Source organism: Lipophrys pholis, assembly GCF_963383615.2.
Source record: "Lipophrys pholis genome assembly, chromosome: 11".
Lineage (NCBI taxonomy): Eukaryota > Metazoa > Chordata > Actinopteri > Blenniiformes > Blenniidae > Lipophrys > Lipophrys pholis.
The window spans coordinates 9,465,696-9,482,882 of NC_137631.1; the positions used below are offsets into that span (position 1 = coordinate 9,465,696).

The following is a 17,187-nucleotide window of genomic DNA, read 5'->3' on the forward strand; positions in this document are numbered from 1 at the left end:
AATGCAAAATTTTTACTTGAAAACATTGTCCTGTGAACGAGGCCTGATTGTCCTTGAGTGACTCACAACACCACCTTGTGGTTTGAAGAGGGATTACAACATTTGACAGACTGGGGCCACTTACCATTTATTTAGTATCATAAATAATAAGAGTAGAAATACTCCTTCTGGTGCATATATCAAATATTCTATTGAATTAATTATACTGAAGTGGTGGATTAAATTAATTTGAATCTTCCTCCTGCGATTAAAGCGACTTCAGCAAAATGTTCAAATCAAAGCAGATGGACTGCTCCCAATAGTACAACACACATACTTTGCCTCATGTTCATTTAGTTTATCTTTGCTGGATTTCTACAGAAAAAGCTGTTATCAACGAATGTTGGGTAGAGAAAAGAGGACAGTAGCCATTTACTGCAAAGTGGACCTGTAACACTCAATTTTGCAATACAAGGTATTTTGTAATTGTTCTACAATAGATTCACAATTTTTAAAAATGTACTACTCCTTCTAATTTTGTCAGAATGAAAATCGCCCAATGCCAACGGCAGCTGATATACAGCATAATGATTTGACGGTTTTCTTTGAAGTGACATGAGAATTGTTGTTTCGTCACATATCGTTGAGTATATTTAGCTCAGTTTCAACTTCAAAAGACGTTATGTTGCACAGAAACTGAGTACGTTAGAGAGAGACAGAGAGAGAAAACAGCAGCATAGATTTCTTTTGAAACTTTAATTTTTACTCTGAAAAAGCTCAAATATGGGAGGGCATCTGCAATGAAATCCCACATCAATAACAATTATCCACAAATAAAGTTAAAGAATATGATACAAAACATCTCTTGTAACACTGTTAAATAAACTCAGATCAGACTCACTAAAGGGGGCGGGACTGGAGCTAGTGCTTCCTGAATCAGGAGTTCAGACGTTGTGTGCTTCCTCATACAATAGAGCGGGCATGCAACACAAAGATGGAGGCAATCCGGGGAGAAGAAGAAAAAAAAAAAAAAGAGGGTGGGGGGGGGTTTACAGGAACGAAGAGGCAGGTCGCTGTACTTAAACAATCAGGAGGCGTAACTAATCTTGTAATGCCCGAGTTAATAATTCCACGTCGCCTTTCTCCCTGCATTTGTTCATTGGTCACGACAGAGACCACAGCATCCTGGAATGACACGCCAGCATCGGACCAGATGTTTGTTTTCTCTCCAGTCGGCTCGACAGCGTCGGATATCACATCCACAACCTTCAGAGTGAAAGTCTCACAAAGGATTTGTGCAGCCGAGTTACAGCACCGTTGCAAAAGAAAAAAACAAAACCAAAACACTGCTTAACTCCCTCTGAACTGCTACAGAAACATCCCTCCGTCTGTGGGCCACGCACGCGCAGAAAGAGGAGCTTCGAGGTGGAGTTTTTAATGTATGAAAATGGAAACGGTGAAGAAAAAAATAAATCAAAATCACTAAAAATACCACCACTTCAAAGAAAAGTAATTAGAAATCTATACACATTGCATGTCTTCATTAAAGTGACTGAGCCAGTTAGAATTCTAGACAGTAGTTGGATTTAGCAGCAAATTCTCATCTCAATAATAAATATAGATGTACAGTATATAAATGTCTCTTTAGAGCCAGGTTCAGACTAGACCTGGAGGGAGAGGGTGGGGGCTCCGACTGTGGACCAGTTTCCCGGGCTGTTATTGGGGAGGGAGGGGCGAGAGTGACCATGGTGACCATGATGTTCCACATCAACATCCTCCTCAGGTTTCCGATCTGACGGCAAAGACTGTACAGCTCAGAAATCCTTCCAAAATAAAAAACAAAACAAAACAAAAAAAAACACAATCCAGTCCAGAGATTTTAAAACAGCATGCTCTGTCTTCTGCTCTTCCCGTTGCCTGATGGGAAACAAGAGAAACATAATCATTGAAGTGCATTTACTGACGTTTGCAGCACAAGTTATAGAAATACAATCCAACACTTTCATTTTTGAAGACTCCGTTGTCCACTGAGTGGCAGTGTTGAGTCACTTCACCATGCAGATGACAACACCATCGAAATCAAGAAATTCAGCTGCTGTGACTCAATGCACCACCTTGGGGCACCACCTTGTACTGCAAGACGAAGCAACGTGCAGACTTTGGTAACCTCACCAGCAGTTTGGCCTCATCCAGTTTATTATACTATATATTGATTTGCATGAAACTAAGGCCTCGTTAACAAGTGAAAACCCAAAACTTTTGTTGCATTTTTTTTTTAATCAATTTACTCAGCAACGGTGCTCGGACCCACTGAAAACACAACTTTTTGAAAACGCTTCAATTCTGTCCTCCTCACGGCCGTAGCAAACACTTTTGCTCATGTGCGAGTAGATGGACAATGACCAATGTCCATACGAATGTCCCTGTTCTCCCATTGTTAGTTTATAGCGGATTGTTCTCTGCTGTGTGCGTGTGTGTGTGTGTGCGTGTGTGCGTGTGTGTGTGATTTCATTTTGAAAACAACCAACAGCGCCCGCTGGCATGCAAACTACATTGTTTTCGGCATTTCTGCTGTTTCCGTGTAAGGACAGGTTTGAAAACTTTTCTGAAACGAAAAAGCAAAAACCTGGACTGAAATCACTTGAAACATTGACATGTAAACGTGGCCCAAAAGATTAAACATTGTAGCTTTATGACGCTCCAACTTATTGTTTTTACAGTTTTCTTAATCTTTATTTTTAGTTATGGTCACAGTAACACAAGTTGTGTTGTGAGAACGGCGGTTTGCTTCATAGCTGTTTGAGTTCTAGAAGATGAGAGTCTCTGACAAGAGATTCTTAATGAGACTTTCCTGGTGAAGACGAATCTCAAGTCATAACTGGCCTGGCCTTTGTCATCGTAAAAAATTATACTAATTTTAATCAACATACCAAAATATATTTATTCCTGCTTTTATTGGTGACATCTGGAAGACTATCTGGTCCCTGAGAAACTGGACACTGTCTTTTATGCATTTTTGTTTTCTTTTTTTTATAGTCTTGACCACCACAGTTCCACACATTTAAGCTCCAGTCGGTGCAGACTTCTTGTATTCTGTTGTGCAGCACAGTGTCATTTTTTAAAATGGAACTAAATTAAAATAAAGTGAATATTATTTCTTGCTAACCAGTAGCCCTGTGTTGTTGTTATGCCTCCAGATCATCTCATGTAACCTGCCGGCTACATGCAGCCCTCATCCTCACTATTTGTAAAAAAAAGTATTTTAAATAAAATCCTTAAATGATGGTTTTCACAGGTGATACAGGAGCATCAGACACATTTGAACCTGATATCAGTTGCTGTGTAGCTACTATATCACTAAACCCATTTAAAAGGAGAAACCTTTCCGATACAGGAATTTAGCATTATTCTACTTACTTTTAAGAAACGTTTTAAGGCTCTCTTTCAAACTGGCACCGGCAGAAGTAAAAGCAGCATATCTACTATTATTGATGGGGAAAACTTGAATCTGTGTAAAAAACTTGTACTGACGTTTCTTACTAAACTAAAAAGTTTTATAGTCTACCAGCGAGGGCGGTGCAACATCCACAGAGAATGAAGAGGGAAGAGAGGACTGAGATGAGGAGAGTGTCGATGAAGTTGCCGTCCTGACCTTAACACCCCTTTAACACAGACTGACAGGAGTCTTCTTTATAGAGCCCATGAATATAAATCTTAGGTATCAGCAGTGGAGGCAGCTCGAGGAGTAAAGAAGGTCCTGATACAAGCTGCTTCGTCAGGTGGGAAATTGTGGCTGGGGCCCGGCTCAAACTAAATTTACAAATCCAATCGGCCTTAATTAGCAAATCGTGGCAGCTGTGGACGACTGCACTGCCTGCATGAGGTCTGCATCAGATCCTCTGCCGCAGGACAGAAACGTCCACTCCTCCACTTTCAGCTCGCTGAGTGTCACTTCTTCACATCCTCCACTCTGCTGCTCACCTGATTCAGGGTACGAGGAGTTCCGGTATCCGGGGTCTCTCTGCAGCTGCACCTCCTTCAGTGTGAATATGGAAATGTCTGCCAAAGATACAGAGTTGCCTTTGTTATGAGGCTGTAACCGATCCCCCCAGCACACCGCCGTATCCACCTCACGCAGCACTGCAAAGTCTGCACTCCTGCATCACCGTTTCATTACTCACTCTCTGGCAGCGCGTGCACACGTGGCCCCAGGCTCCTGAAGTACGGCTGCCTCATCGCTTCATCAGCAGAGATCCTCTTTTTGGATTCATACTGAAAATGACAAAGATAGGGGAAGGCTTTCATGAGAGATGAAGGGAAGGACCAAATGAGGCACACACTGTGTCCTGTGAATGCGTCGGCATGCAGCATTGGACTTCTTTCCAAACATACAGTCCGGACATAGCTGTGAAATGTGTCGCGCTGTTTTTAACATCCCTGGCAGATGCAGCCAGACTCACTTTTAGGAATGACATCAGCAGGTCGATTCCATCCGTGTCCAACCTGAGTGAAGGGAGGGAAAGAGAAAGGGGTCAGTAAGGTGGAGTGACTCATAGATGCTGGTGAGTGTAAGGAAGGAAACTGAGTCGAGCGGCGTCAACTATTCCACAGGATTTCCTTACAGGAAGTGACAAAGAGCACACACGATTACCTAAACACAACCAGAAACACTAATGTCTGACTCTAAAAGCTAAAAGACCACACACACACGCACACACACACACACACACACACACACACGCACACACCAGTGCTTCTTTGATACCTGGGTCTCATTAGAAATATTTGCTCATTCCCATCTCCAATGATTTCAGGACTAGTGAAAGAGTTGAGGAGTATAAGTTACGGTGTCTGATCCCAGAATGAATACATGAAATAGAAACATGTAAAGTTCTGTAAAAAGTAGCATGAGTAAGAGTATAAAACGACAGCTGATGAAATCCCCTTCTTACCTGGGCGCATGATTTATTAGGGGCTGTGACTTGTACTTGGGAAACTTGTGTGTCTTAAACTCTTCGATTGACGATATTCCAGGCCAGCTTTCCTCGGTGGGAGTTCCTGTGGAGGGACATTCAATCGACCCGTTACAGTCTGGGGCTTTTTTTCCCCCCCTTGGTGCCAGCTGGAGCGGCTTTTTCACGCTGCCACAAGGGAGATCCATGCCAGGGTTAATGCGATTAAAAGGTTGGTGTCAGTGGGGGTAAAAGGTTTAGTGTTTCTCCACCAGCAGGGGGCAGCACTGACCTAGCAGCCTGAAAATGAGGTGCAGCTCGTCCTCCACTGTGGAGCCTGGAAACAGGGGCCTGCCAGCAGCCATCTCATAGAATATACAGCCCACACCCCTGATAGGAGGACACAGATAGGAAGGGTGGGGGGTCAACAGATGAGGAGTGACTGAAGCTGCAACACAAACCAAACTCAACAGGTCTTCTTCAACTTTTTAAGAAAACAACACTCTGAGTTGCACATTTACAAGCTGCTTTAAATCTGTCCGACTAGTAAAACATCGAAAGAGGAAGCATCCACAGAGAACAGCTCTAATGTGTTCATCAGCCACATCAAAGTCTCCTCAGTGTGGAATAAATCAGCTGCATGCTCGCAGGAGCGCAGAGGGAAAATGAGAAGCTTAAAACATCTGTGCTTCAGTCCACAAATCACTAAACATTGTCACACAACTGCACTCCGGTGACAAGGAGCGTTTCCTATCTGCCTGCGTCTTCACAGTGGAGCCATATGGAGTTGGGAGGAGGGGGGGGGGGTTCTTGAGTCAAGTTTTCTAACAGTTGTAATCACCCCCGCAGAGCCAGGCCCACTCACCACATGTCGATCTGTGTGGAGTACTCCGAGGAACCCAGCAGCACGTCAGGGGGCCGATACCACAGTGTGACCACCTCATTAGAGTATGTCTTAGTGGGCACGGACTTGGCCCTCGCCAGGCCTGTACAGCAGAGAGGTGAGAGATGATTACAAAACAAAAACTCCCAAAAACAGGAAAAACATGCTACAGGCATGTCAAAACGAAATATAAAAAAAAGAAGAGGATTGTTTAGGAGAGCAACATTTTCAAGCGAGGCTTGATAATGCCATGCAGCAAGAGAAATGTAAATGGGTTTTTTTCTGCTTTGTAACTGCAAATACTTCCCACCTTCTTAAGCAAGTGCCATTTGAATTATCGATCTAAAGTTGCATATGATAGAATCACTGTTCGTACCAAAGTCGGCCAGTTTGAGTTCCCCTCTGTCGTTTATGAGCAGATTTTGGGGCTTCAGGTCTCTGTGGAGGACTTTCCGTTTGTGACAGTAGGCCAAGCCTCGCAGGATCTGGAAGAGAAAGATCTGAAGACAGGAAGATTTCAGGCAAATAAATATAAATATAGAAAGAGTGCCATTCATTAAAAGCAGTGGAGAACAGTACCGAGAAAAACAACTACTAAAATTAGTAGAACTGCTTTTTTCATTGCTGTATTTGCCACATATAATCTTTATAATGTCAAAATCAAGGGATGACCCAAGTGTGTATGTATCGGTTTGTTGTGCTCATAAACTGTGTACAAAGTTAATTTCAGTGGAGTTAATTTAAACTGCCTGCAGGCCACCACCAGAGGGCTCACTCGTAAGTGTCACTGCTTCTTCCAGCAGCAGTAACAGAGTCTTGACAGTTGATGAAGGTGGCTGGGCCGGCAGGCCGCCTGCAGAGCCTCACCTTGACATTCTGCATGCTCAGGATGTTCCCGCAGTCGTCCATGTACTGCTTAAGGTCTTTGTCCTGGACGAGAGGAAGGGCGTTAGAGTGCGGAGGCCACGTTTGGGTCATGAATAATAATCACGTCAAATGGAGGAATTTTAGCATTGCTGCAGAGAAAACAACACGCGGGTCGTGCAGTGATTTTGGTATTTGTTTTCGGTTCAACTCACCAGGTATTCGAAAACCAGTGTGAGCGACTTCTCTGTGTGGACGATGTCGTGCAGGGTCACGATGTTTGCGTGTTTCAGGTCCTTCAGTAGAGACACTAAGAAGAACAGAAAGAATGTAAAAAGGTTCCTGTCCTTCTGCCTGGATGTTTCTGTGGTGATGAACACATGTGAGTGTTGATAGTAAATCTTTTGGCATTACAACAACAGACCAGACTTAGAGGGAAAGCTTTACAAGACTGAATAAAATAGAAACACTCGTCCTCATACAGGACACATTAGTTATAGCATGTATACAACCAATAGAAAGATAAATTATTTCAAACACGAGTCGATCTGATTGTAAACACGTTTGTGAGGTTTATTTACAAAATGCTTACATCTGCATTGCATTATTAAAAACAGTGAAGATACTTCTTTGTTGCTTTGTTCTCTTTTGGGGTAATGAAGAGGTACAGAAAACTACTTCATTCTCTTATTTCTTCTATTCTATCTTTATTATGATGCATTCTAATGATGTGTGCTGTGGGAGTCGGAGCAAGCTAAATAACTCCGAACTGCTCGGGTTGTATCAGGAAGTGAATCCTGGGTAAATTAAACATGTGGAACACATGCTCCCAATTCATTCATGCTTACACGTCTTAAACCTGCTTCTTAAAGCCTTTCTTTGGCATTTCATTAATACCACTTTTATTTGATTACATGATGCGGTATTTTTGGCCGCTACATGTTGTGTTTTATCTCGACAACATAAACCTGCATGAAAGATGCCGTTATTAAATATGTTACATGTAAATATAATGCTGACCAACGATTACAAATAACTACAACTCGGGGGCTGAACGACTTCTATTAGCTGCCCCCCCCCCCCCCCCCCCCCACAAAAGTGTGAACTCTGTACCTTCTCGGATAGCCGTGCACGGCGCCCCCTCCTCGTGCTCCAGCCTGATTTCCTTCAGAGCCACCAGGTTGTCTGTCAGCTTACTCCTTCCCTTAAAGACAGTAGCGTATGTTCCCTGCACAAAACAGGAGAGAGCAGGGGCGTCAGGGGTTAAAACTAAATTCACAAAGTGCCCTTTATCGCTCAGTATGAGAATGTTGGCACCTGGGCGATGACAGAAAAGAGGTCAAGGTCAACAGTCTCACGTACCTCCCCCAGTTTGTCCAGTTTGATGTACGTCTCCAGCTTTCCAAAGCCAATTTCAGACTGGAGGAGACAAAAAGACGTGCGGCGGTAATGAGGGACGGCGTCTTTATTAGCAATGACAAGTTTACAGACACCACGACAAATCCTTATGACGGCCTCATCACATAGAAGAGGGGGGCGGAAGGAGGGCGCACAACCTGCCACCATCAGAACTAATCAGTAGTGACTTTGGCTTTTACTGTCCTGCATGTTGGTTTATGGCCTCAGCAAACACAAGCAGCCTTGATTTAAGAAGCAGCCTCAATGTGGTGGCATTGAGACTCAACTATTTCAGAAAAATAGATATTTTTTAATTTTATGATCCTCTAATGTTTAGATTTGATGCCTGTCTTTGTCTTGTATGAAAGGAAATATTATTCTGGGAATCCTCAATTCAAGTTACTTTCCTGTCGCCTGAGCACGGCCTCTCTCTTTATAGGACAGGAGCAGTTTCCAGGCTCCTCACAGGTCATCTTGTGTCCTCAGGAGAGGCTTTGTAGAAGGTTGGAGCAGAAACACTGCGAGGATCTGTGCCAGATATACTGTGATGTCAAACTTAACTTAGGAAGAGCACCAGGTGAGGGCCAAAACTTCTGCTTGTGACCACATTTCAAGTAAACACCTCGAGCCAATTAAAGCAAGCCTGCTGATGAGGTTAAGACAAAGGTGCAAAGTGAAGGCATGACTACTGGCTGTGAGGACGAGACCGGACAAGATATGAGCTCTCACTCTCTCACTTGTGTTTCTTGGTGTATTTTAATAAAACGTAACTCTTTCAGCCATCTTTCTTTATGCCCTCTGACCACTCCCTGACCACTGCTGTCACTGTATTTTGCTCTTGTTCAGCATGAATTAACCTCGACTGACCATCAAAATCACTATCAAACAGTATGTGGTGCGCTGCATTCATTTAAATACATGGCCATTAGTGAAAGCAGTTAACTATGCATGACAGTGAGTTAACTGTAAACAAGCCAATTAACCACATAATCATGCTTGAATTTGAAATTAATTCTCATCAAGTAAAACTAGGGAGATGCTTCCAGTTCTTGTTGATAAAACAATGGTGATAGGATTTTTTTCTCTTCCGTCAAAAAAAATAGGGGGAAAGTAAACTATCCCGAGAAAAAAAGGAAACAAAAAGGTTTTTTGTTTGCTTCATATTCCTCCTGATCTTTACAAAAGGAGTCAGTGTGACGGTGTATTCCTGTTACAGGCAGCCAAAAGAAGCAAAAGATAACGTGACACTCTACATGCGTTTAGTTCTTAGTAGCGGTTTGAAAAACGTCTGACAGCATCCAGCTGCAGCTGTTCTGCAGCACGTAGCTGGTAAAACTGTGACTGGAAAAGCTTGCCTGAAAATTCAAATACGAATGTGCTCTGGAGGACCAGAGCTCAATCAAGCGCAACCAGAAAAACCCTCGCTGCAGTAGATACGTTCAAAACAAACGTGTCAGAGCCGTGATGTAGAGCTACAGAGACAGCCGTGTGGTCCCAACGCTGCACCTATGATCACAGACGGAGCGTCGGGAGCAGACAGTGTGAGAGCTGCCAGAGCCACTCCTCTGCTTTTCTTCAGTGGTGCCGATGAGTGGCTGACAGCCTTGGCTGAGGGAATCCCACTTTCATGTAGTCACTACCATACCCGGGTTCTACTACGGTACATATGATAGGCTGGATCACTTTACAACTCAGCCTGTCTGTGTTTTACACGGTTAATGCAAGAGCATTACTAAAAGAATTGATTTGTTGTGCAGCTGTGGCAGGATGACCGAGCAGGTTGTTCTTCTGTCCGATGGTTTGTGGTTTATCTTCTGAACCTCTCGTCTCTCTGTCCCTGGACAAGACACTGAACCACAAGTTGCTTCCAGAGGTGGGTGGGCAACTTGCACACCAGATGTCAAAATGGGTGTGTGAGTGTGTGCATGTGGCTGATCATGTAAAGTTCTTCGAAACAACTGAAGTAGTAAAAAAAAACACCATAAACATGGAGCCTTTTGAAACACCAAAGCACTTATTCGTCAAAACAATAACTTTTTTCCCTCTGCGATATTCTCCTCATCCCTCTCACCAGTGACGCTCTGCGGGAGCGGCGGCTCAGTGGCTGGTCGAACGGCGGGCTGCTCAGCTGCAGCTTCTCCAGGTAACCATCGGGTATCCGGATGTCGGCCGGCAGGGACAAACGTTTGTTTAAGTCCTGCGTACACAAACACAACATGTTCAAATGAAACAACTGAGTGAAGATAATCTGCAACCTTTTGAAAACCCAAAATTAAACCCCTCAGCAAAGAGCATAAGCTCTGGACAAATACTAACGATTGACACGAAGTGGCAGAAATCCAAAGTAAACAAGCAGAAACAGTAAGAGGCAGTCAGGTCGAGGTCTCGCCGGTCAACAGAGAGGCCAGTGTGTGAGTGAGTGCGTCTTTAAACACGCATTTAGCCGCGTGTTTCTGCACGGTTTTCTGTGTGCGACTCGTGCGCCTGTAGAGCCCTGCAGCACTTCGGGGTAAAGTCTTTCCCGGAGCAACAAAGTACTAAAGCATGATCGTAATGACTTGTTATATAAAATCAAAACACGCACACTCACAATGCAACGTCTGGATTCTTCCCATCATGCATTTCCTCTATTTGTTAGATTACCGTTAATCCTCTCTCGCTCTCTCTCTCGTTACACCCCACCCCTCCCTCAGCCCCTTGTTGCCATCGTACACACAGCAGAACTCACCTTTGAGCTTCTCACAGTTTACCAAAAGCTCACTCACAAGATAAGCGAGGCCGTAAGTGCATGACAGGTCACCGGACCATCAAACTTTTAGTCCAACCACGACTGTGACTCAGCTCATTTACAGCCGACACATGAAGACAAATGCTCAGCTTGGAGGAAACTACAAATTCTTTAGAGGCTAAATACTATCCTTGAGTCAGTAAGAAATTCTGCCTGGATTTCATGTTTGATTCAAAGCAAAAAAAATTTTTTAACATACACAATGTAATTTTCAACTTAAAAAAGTAATTACTACTCTTAGTTTACTATTACCACATGGAGTTTAATGAGAATATATTAAAGTGGAGTCAAGAGCTATTTTTTAATCTAAAACTTCAAAATGTCCTGTCAGTACAAGTCTTAATAGAACATGAAGATTTTCATTTCCAGCAGAGAGAACCGTATCCGCCTCTATATATTGTCTTTAACTGTATAATGCTGTGGAGTCATTTACAATCAGGAAGTTAAAATATCACTCTGGACTTTCAACCAACAATTAAATTAATTGTCTGACTAATTCCTCAAGAACTCAGTAATCACGATAAGAATAACTATAATTCTGACATTTATGGGCAGTATTTGATAAAGGAAACCAACCAAATTCACTTTACCGCCTAGTGAGATTAATAAAAATGCTAATTAACACAATGGAGAACCTGGCAACCATAAATAACTAGACAATTTTCTGTTTGGCGTTTCAATGGTTTCAAGCCTAAATAATGTGATTTTCTATCATCTTTAAACTTACATGACTATGAACAGAATAGCAAAGCTTCACATTGATCGACGTGATGCTCTAATAGTTGGTATTTTTAACCATTTTCCACTTTTTATGGGCAGAATGACTGATGGCAGATTAATAGACACTAGGGAGAATAAATCTTTATCTGCAGTCATATAAATAACAGATGCCTGGTGTGGCAACAGGCTGCCGTGACACAACCCTTTTTTTTTTTCAAAAACAGTGAATCTGGTCCTGCTGCTGCTATGTGATTTCACTGCGCACTGCCAGGACTGGCTGTTTGGTCACAGTGCAAGTGATGGCACCCGTCACCTGACCTTTGCGACCCCCTCCACCCGCTTCCAGTTGTCCAATCAACTCGTCCTAATCTGTTACAACAGGGTCCCATCTGGACCGTATTACAGTAATCCTTGTGATGTAATCCCAAAACAGCTACGCTTCCTCTGCAATGAGAGACGGACAATCCACTACCTGACCAGACGGGGGGGTGTTCTCACTCCTCCTCCTGCTGTCCCTTCCCCGAGTGTCACAGCCACACAAAGGGGAACACAGAATGAGGCCACACAGTGACTTCACTGTTGGATCACTTCATCAACAACAAGCCCCGCGGTCAATCGTGCTGCTTACGCAAACAAAGAGCGGAGTTTGTTAGGGTGCGAAAGAGACTAAAATTTACCCACAGTCGTTCAACAAAACCTTGTGAAGCAGTCACAGGAGAAGTGACATGCAAACAAGAGGTGGTGTCTCTTCTTTGGCTCACTACAAGTTTCCTTTTCTTTGAAAATGTTTTTGCTGAGTCACACAACAACTATTTGCTCGTAAATTCCCAGAGGCTGTGCAATCAAAGCAACAAACAGAAGAAAGGAAGTGAGTGTTGCTCAATCAAGACGGGCCAGTTCTCCCGTGATCACCCAGCAGGTACCGTGCAACCCGTGGTTTAGAGGAAGCATGTGGACATCAACTGCACAGATAAACACACACTTTGACGGAATGAATTTACGAGGAGGGGAACAAACTGGCAGATTTCGCTTTAAACGCATCAAACAGTTTTGAATTGATTTCATTTTTCACAGTTTAATGTGGATGTAAATGGGACTCATCAGTGCAAATCATTTCACCATATTTCTCTCACAGTACTTTAAAAAAAATGTGTTAAAGTGCAGAGAGTGGAAAGAACGAAAAGAGGATTATTGAAAGCTCAAACCAGTAATGCTAAAACTGGAAGAAAAAAAGAAACCCAGCTCAATCTATCAACAATGAATGACTATGAAGCTATATTTCTTCCTTACATTTCTGTTCATTACTTCCACATATCTGAGAAAGCTGACCTCAGTATTGGCGTGAAGGGACTTGGCTGCTTGCCTTTTTCATAGAGAAAGTGAACTGTCGGCTGTGCCGACACGTCACGTGCACATCTCTGAAATCCCATTAGCAGCAGTTAAGATGGATTTAAGGCTTCGATTCTTGGCATTTGTCACAATGACAAGGAATACATGGCGTTAGAGACCGATCGAATCACTGAAATATAACCCGGGAATCATGACAAAGGTTACAGTAAATAATAGGCCTGGTTTGCAGTCAGATTAAACACTATCATTGTCATTTCTTTGAAGGAATATAACACGGCAGAGTCCATCCATCATCCATCTATACTGGCAGTATGCTGAAGCTTATGCAGGCTGATACTGAGTGAAAGGCATAGTGCAACCTGTTCGGTTCATCACAAGGCCACACACACACTCAGACAATTTAGTCACTGTAGAGGTGCCAGGAACAAATGGGCAGGGCGAAGCACTGTTCAACTGTGTCTTTTAAAGTTCATTTGATCTCTTTTTCAGATTTTTTTTCTTTGAGTAAGGTTTAAAGTAATGTTACAAATAATCCAAACTAAAGTAAATCCTTCCCCCAGCATATGAAACTCCTCTGGCTTTGAATTGTATCTCTGCTCCGACTCCTGTCATGTCACGTTCCACTCGCCCCACAACAGAGTCATATACTGAAGAGTGAAAAGCCGACGGGGCATTTACTGAACCAAGCCGTTTACCTCAGTAACTAGTTGCTCCGACGCTAACCTCTGTGTTAATGAACTCGATCCATTAAAACCTTTGCTGAACAAAGAGACATGTGTCCTTGTGCAGAAGCTCAAAAATCTTTAAGCCATCAGTCTGAAGTCGCTCTGTGGAAACACTACAGTAGAATTCTTAAAGTCAACTGTCAATGTTTCTTTGGAAGTGTTGTCAGTCAAATCATCAGTGCACTCATGGGTAAAAATAACAACAGTCTAGTGGCAGCTGAAATATGCCATAATGACAGTGACATTACTTCACTGAAACACGGAACAGATGTTACCCAGTCATGCACTTTTAGCTTGTGGAGAATTTATTCAAATTCATGAAACCCTGCAGGTTAGGATGAAATAGTTTGAGCTGAATGAGTCAGAATGAAAAAAACTCAGTGTAGAAGAGAAGCTGGTGAAATGCTCCATTCAGAAACATCTGATGTCGCCCTTGAGTAATAGATGACCTCCTCTTCTATCAACCGGAAAAACGTTTTCTTTGATGTGGCCCGGTGCAGCATGGATTTTTCTAAATTGGCATACCGAAAGCTTTCATAGTAATAACAGAAGCAGAATGTGATATATTTATTAAATATGGATCTGCTTTCTTTATGTGCTTTATTTTAGTCTTATTTGGTAAATAATGAACTGCGACACTCCTATTGTTTTAATGAAGAGAAAGGAAAATCATTACAAAGATCAAGTGTTCAGGTTTTAACTTCTCCACTTTTGAAGCTGGAAGAAGGAGTAAGACAAAATTATATGGAGAAATGTTTTGAGAATTTGTTTTTCTGTAATACAGTTGGTGAATTACATTATTGGAAACAGCTCCATGTAATGCAGGGCAGGCAGAATTTACAGCAGAGTGGATCACATTGGACCGTACCAGTGTCGTGAGGTATGTGGGGTCATGGTGCATAAATGTGTTATGTGAGCAGCTGCAGTCTTCTGCATGTTTGTGACACAACAATACACCTACGCTGAGCCACACTGAAAGCCACAGATCCAGTGTGCTGGTGCGTATGTCGCATTTGCAGCTGAGAAATGACGAACAAAGCAGCCCATTCTTTATTAATCTCAATTATAAAGAGAATAATGGAATTGTGAATCATCTGATTTATAAAAATAAGAAATATTAATTGGGGCAGAGATCCCACATGTTTGATTCTAAATGCTCACATTTCTTAAAGGAAATTTGAATGCTTTTAATATCTTCATAATTATACACAAAGAGCTCCAAAATTGCTTGTGGTTGAAGTTAAAACAGTTTCATACTAAACAAACCAAAAGAAAGAATCACAGTGAGAAATCTTTCCACGCCGTGTTGAGATTAAGTAACCACCAGAGGAAGGTGAAAAAGATCCATAATGAGGCCAGTTCAGAGATATAATTAGAATGGTAATACCTTTTTCTAAAACATCGCTAAACTTTGCTCAGAAGTACAGTATACTTGTGGAATATTCATGTGTGTGTGTGTGCTGGGATTATGTGAGCAGCTGCAATCACCATCGTGACACGACGACGACGACGGTACACCTACGCTGAGTTACCGTGTGGAGCCACACGTCCACTCCCTGCTGATAACATTATTGTCAAATTCTCAGAACTCCTTTTTCTTCTCTGTGAATTCATCAAAACACACGTTCACTGACAAAGCGGAGGCCGGACCACAAAGCCAGGTAATTAAGTGGTAATAGTAGGCAGTGACTCACATCCTACACCATATTCTCCATCGTTTTTTGTTTTTTTTTACACAGAAATGCCATGAAGGACAGCAAGGGTCTGAAAAAACACAGGAGCGAGGCTGACCTCAGCAGAGATGCGCCGGTTCCCTCTGTTCCTCAGACAAACACCTGTGGGCGACTGCACTTCATCGGAGGACGTCCCTGACGCCTGGTCGCTCTCTCCATCTGAGCCCATCTTTAGGTTCTCGTGAACAATATCTGGAGCGAAAAAAGAAAAACATTTCATGAGGGGATGAACCTCGGGTCTGACGGAAGCCTTTGGTTAGCGTTGTCTATATCTTCCAACTTTTAAGAAATTGTGACAAAACCACACATTTCTATTTAGTGGAGGTGTCACTCTGCCACGTAATATGGGCTTCATCCTCCCACACTTTGAGAACCCCTGATAAACAGGAAGTGAATCGGTTGATTCATGTGATTGATCCACACATAACAAGGTGTAATACATAGGGAGAGAACCTTCCAATGCCCAGACCTATTCTTTTTCTATGATGTGGCTAAATGAAATAGGAATTTGATCAAGCTGATATTAATGCGTATGTCTTTACAAACACGAAATGGTTGTTGCAGCTCTCTCATTACGACATACAACTTTGACTTTGTGTGTGCAAACAAAAAATTCACAGGGAGATCCGAGAACATCTGACCGGGATTTATATCTTACCTAGCTAAATCTGTCACTTTGTCACCCAAATTAAAATAAATGTCTGGAATATAATTGAACAACTGCACAACACAAAAGAAATCTCAGGCTCTGTCCTTCTCTTTGAAGCCAGACCGTCAGTAGTCACACAGTGTGAGTGTATCTCACCGAGGCGACTACCGTTCCGGGGCATGACCATGAGAGACCCCAGGCCGCCTCCGATGACACTCTGAGGTCGCCGTAGTGGCGGCTTTTTAAAAGAGCCCGTGTACTGGTGGAGAAAAGAGTGAACGCTGTGGGCCGAAGGAGGGCGGCCATTTCTCACAATGGGCTCTGCATAAAAACAAACAAAAAGAAAAAGACACACGGGTTATTTTAAAGATGAAAAACAACAACTTAAAATAAATTAAAAATGATATGGTATGTAGAGTGTTGTGTCTGCATGAATATTTCATCATATAATGGAAAAAACACTGAGAAGAAACCAGAAACTCTGCAGGCCTTGACCTTGCCATCTTTCAGTTCTTGCTCAAAATAACTGAAGAGTGAACAGATTAACAGGGGTTTTTTTTCAAAACGTTCAATATATTCAAAATCCTAAATTTCCTGTACAATCTGTGCAGTCCACATGAAATACAAGCTGAGAGCTTTTTTAAACAAATTCTTACTTCAGTAAGATTCAAAATGTTTTGGTTCCATATGAGGGTTGATATTATACAAACAAGATCTAAGATCAGAAACTAAATCTGACTTCATTTTCACACAATTCAACCAAGAACAGCAATCAAAGGTGAATGGGACTGACATTTATTAACATTTCGATGATAATTGGTTGGTGGGCAGCAAATAAAGAAAATCTTTACTTCCCAGCGGACTATAAGCTTTGGGATGCACGGACACATAAACACAAATGGTAAACCGAAAAACACCAGACGGCATGAAATAAACACCGTTACATAACGGGTTGGTATTAACTCGTAATCTGCGGGCTGTATAGTTTGCATACCATATCGGCCCACAGCTGTGTTTCAGAATGATAGTCGTAAGCGTGACAGATAAACGAGACTCTGAATGGAGTTAAAATGCTGCTTAAACCAGCCGACTAAAAGTGGAGTGAGAATAAGGAATAGAGAGAACATCAAAGAGAGACAAAGTAAA

The 17,187-nt window shown here is 42.5% G+C and overlaps 1 protein-coding gene across 1 annotated transcript in view; it reads right to left on the minus strand.

Moving 5' to 3' along the window:
• Positions 1–716: 716 nt before the first annotated feature.
• Positions 717–17,187, minus strand: part of LOC308116725 (cyclin-dependent kinase 17-like) — a 32,313-nt gene continuing 15,842 nt past the window's right edge. Inside the window, exons 3-17 of the mRNA XM_080475071.1 lie at positions 16,198–16,362; positions 15,451–15,584; positions 10,148–10,273; positions 8,041–8,097; positions 7,792–7,906; positions 6,894–6,988; positions 6,682–6,744; positions 6,191–6,314; positions 5,797–5,917; positions 5,224–5,321; positions 4,932–5,037; positions 4,440–4,482; positions 4,161–4,251; positions 3,961–4,038; positions 717–1,896 (exon numbers count right to left, since the gene is read on the minus strand). Of these exons, the coding sequence (XP_080331197.1) occupies positions 1,859–1,896; positions 3,961–4,038; positions 4,161–4,251; positions 4,440–4,482; positions 4,932–5,037; positions 5,224–5,321; positions 5,797–5,917; positions 6,191–6,314; positions 6,682–6,744; positions 6,894–6,988; positions 7,792–7,906; positions 8,041–8,097; positions 10,148–10,273; positions 15,451–15,584; positions 16,198–16,362 (1,454 nt within the window). The 3' untranslated portion in view covers positions 717–1,858. The remainder of the gene's footprint in view (positions 1,897–3,960; positions 4,039–4,160; positions 4,252–4,439; positions 4,483–4,931; positions 5,038–5,223; positions 5,322–5,796; positions 5,918–6,190; positions 6,315–6,681; positions 6,745–6,893; positions 6,989–7,791; positions 7,907–8,040; positions 8,098–10,147; positions 10,274–15,450; positions 15,585–16,197; positions 16,363–17,187) is intronic.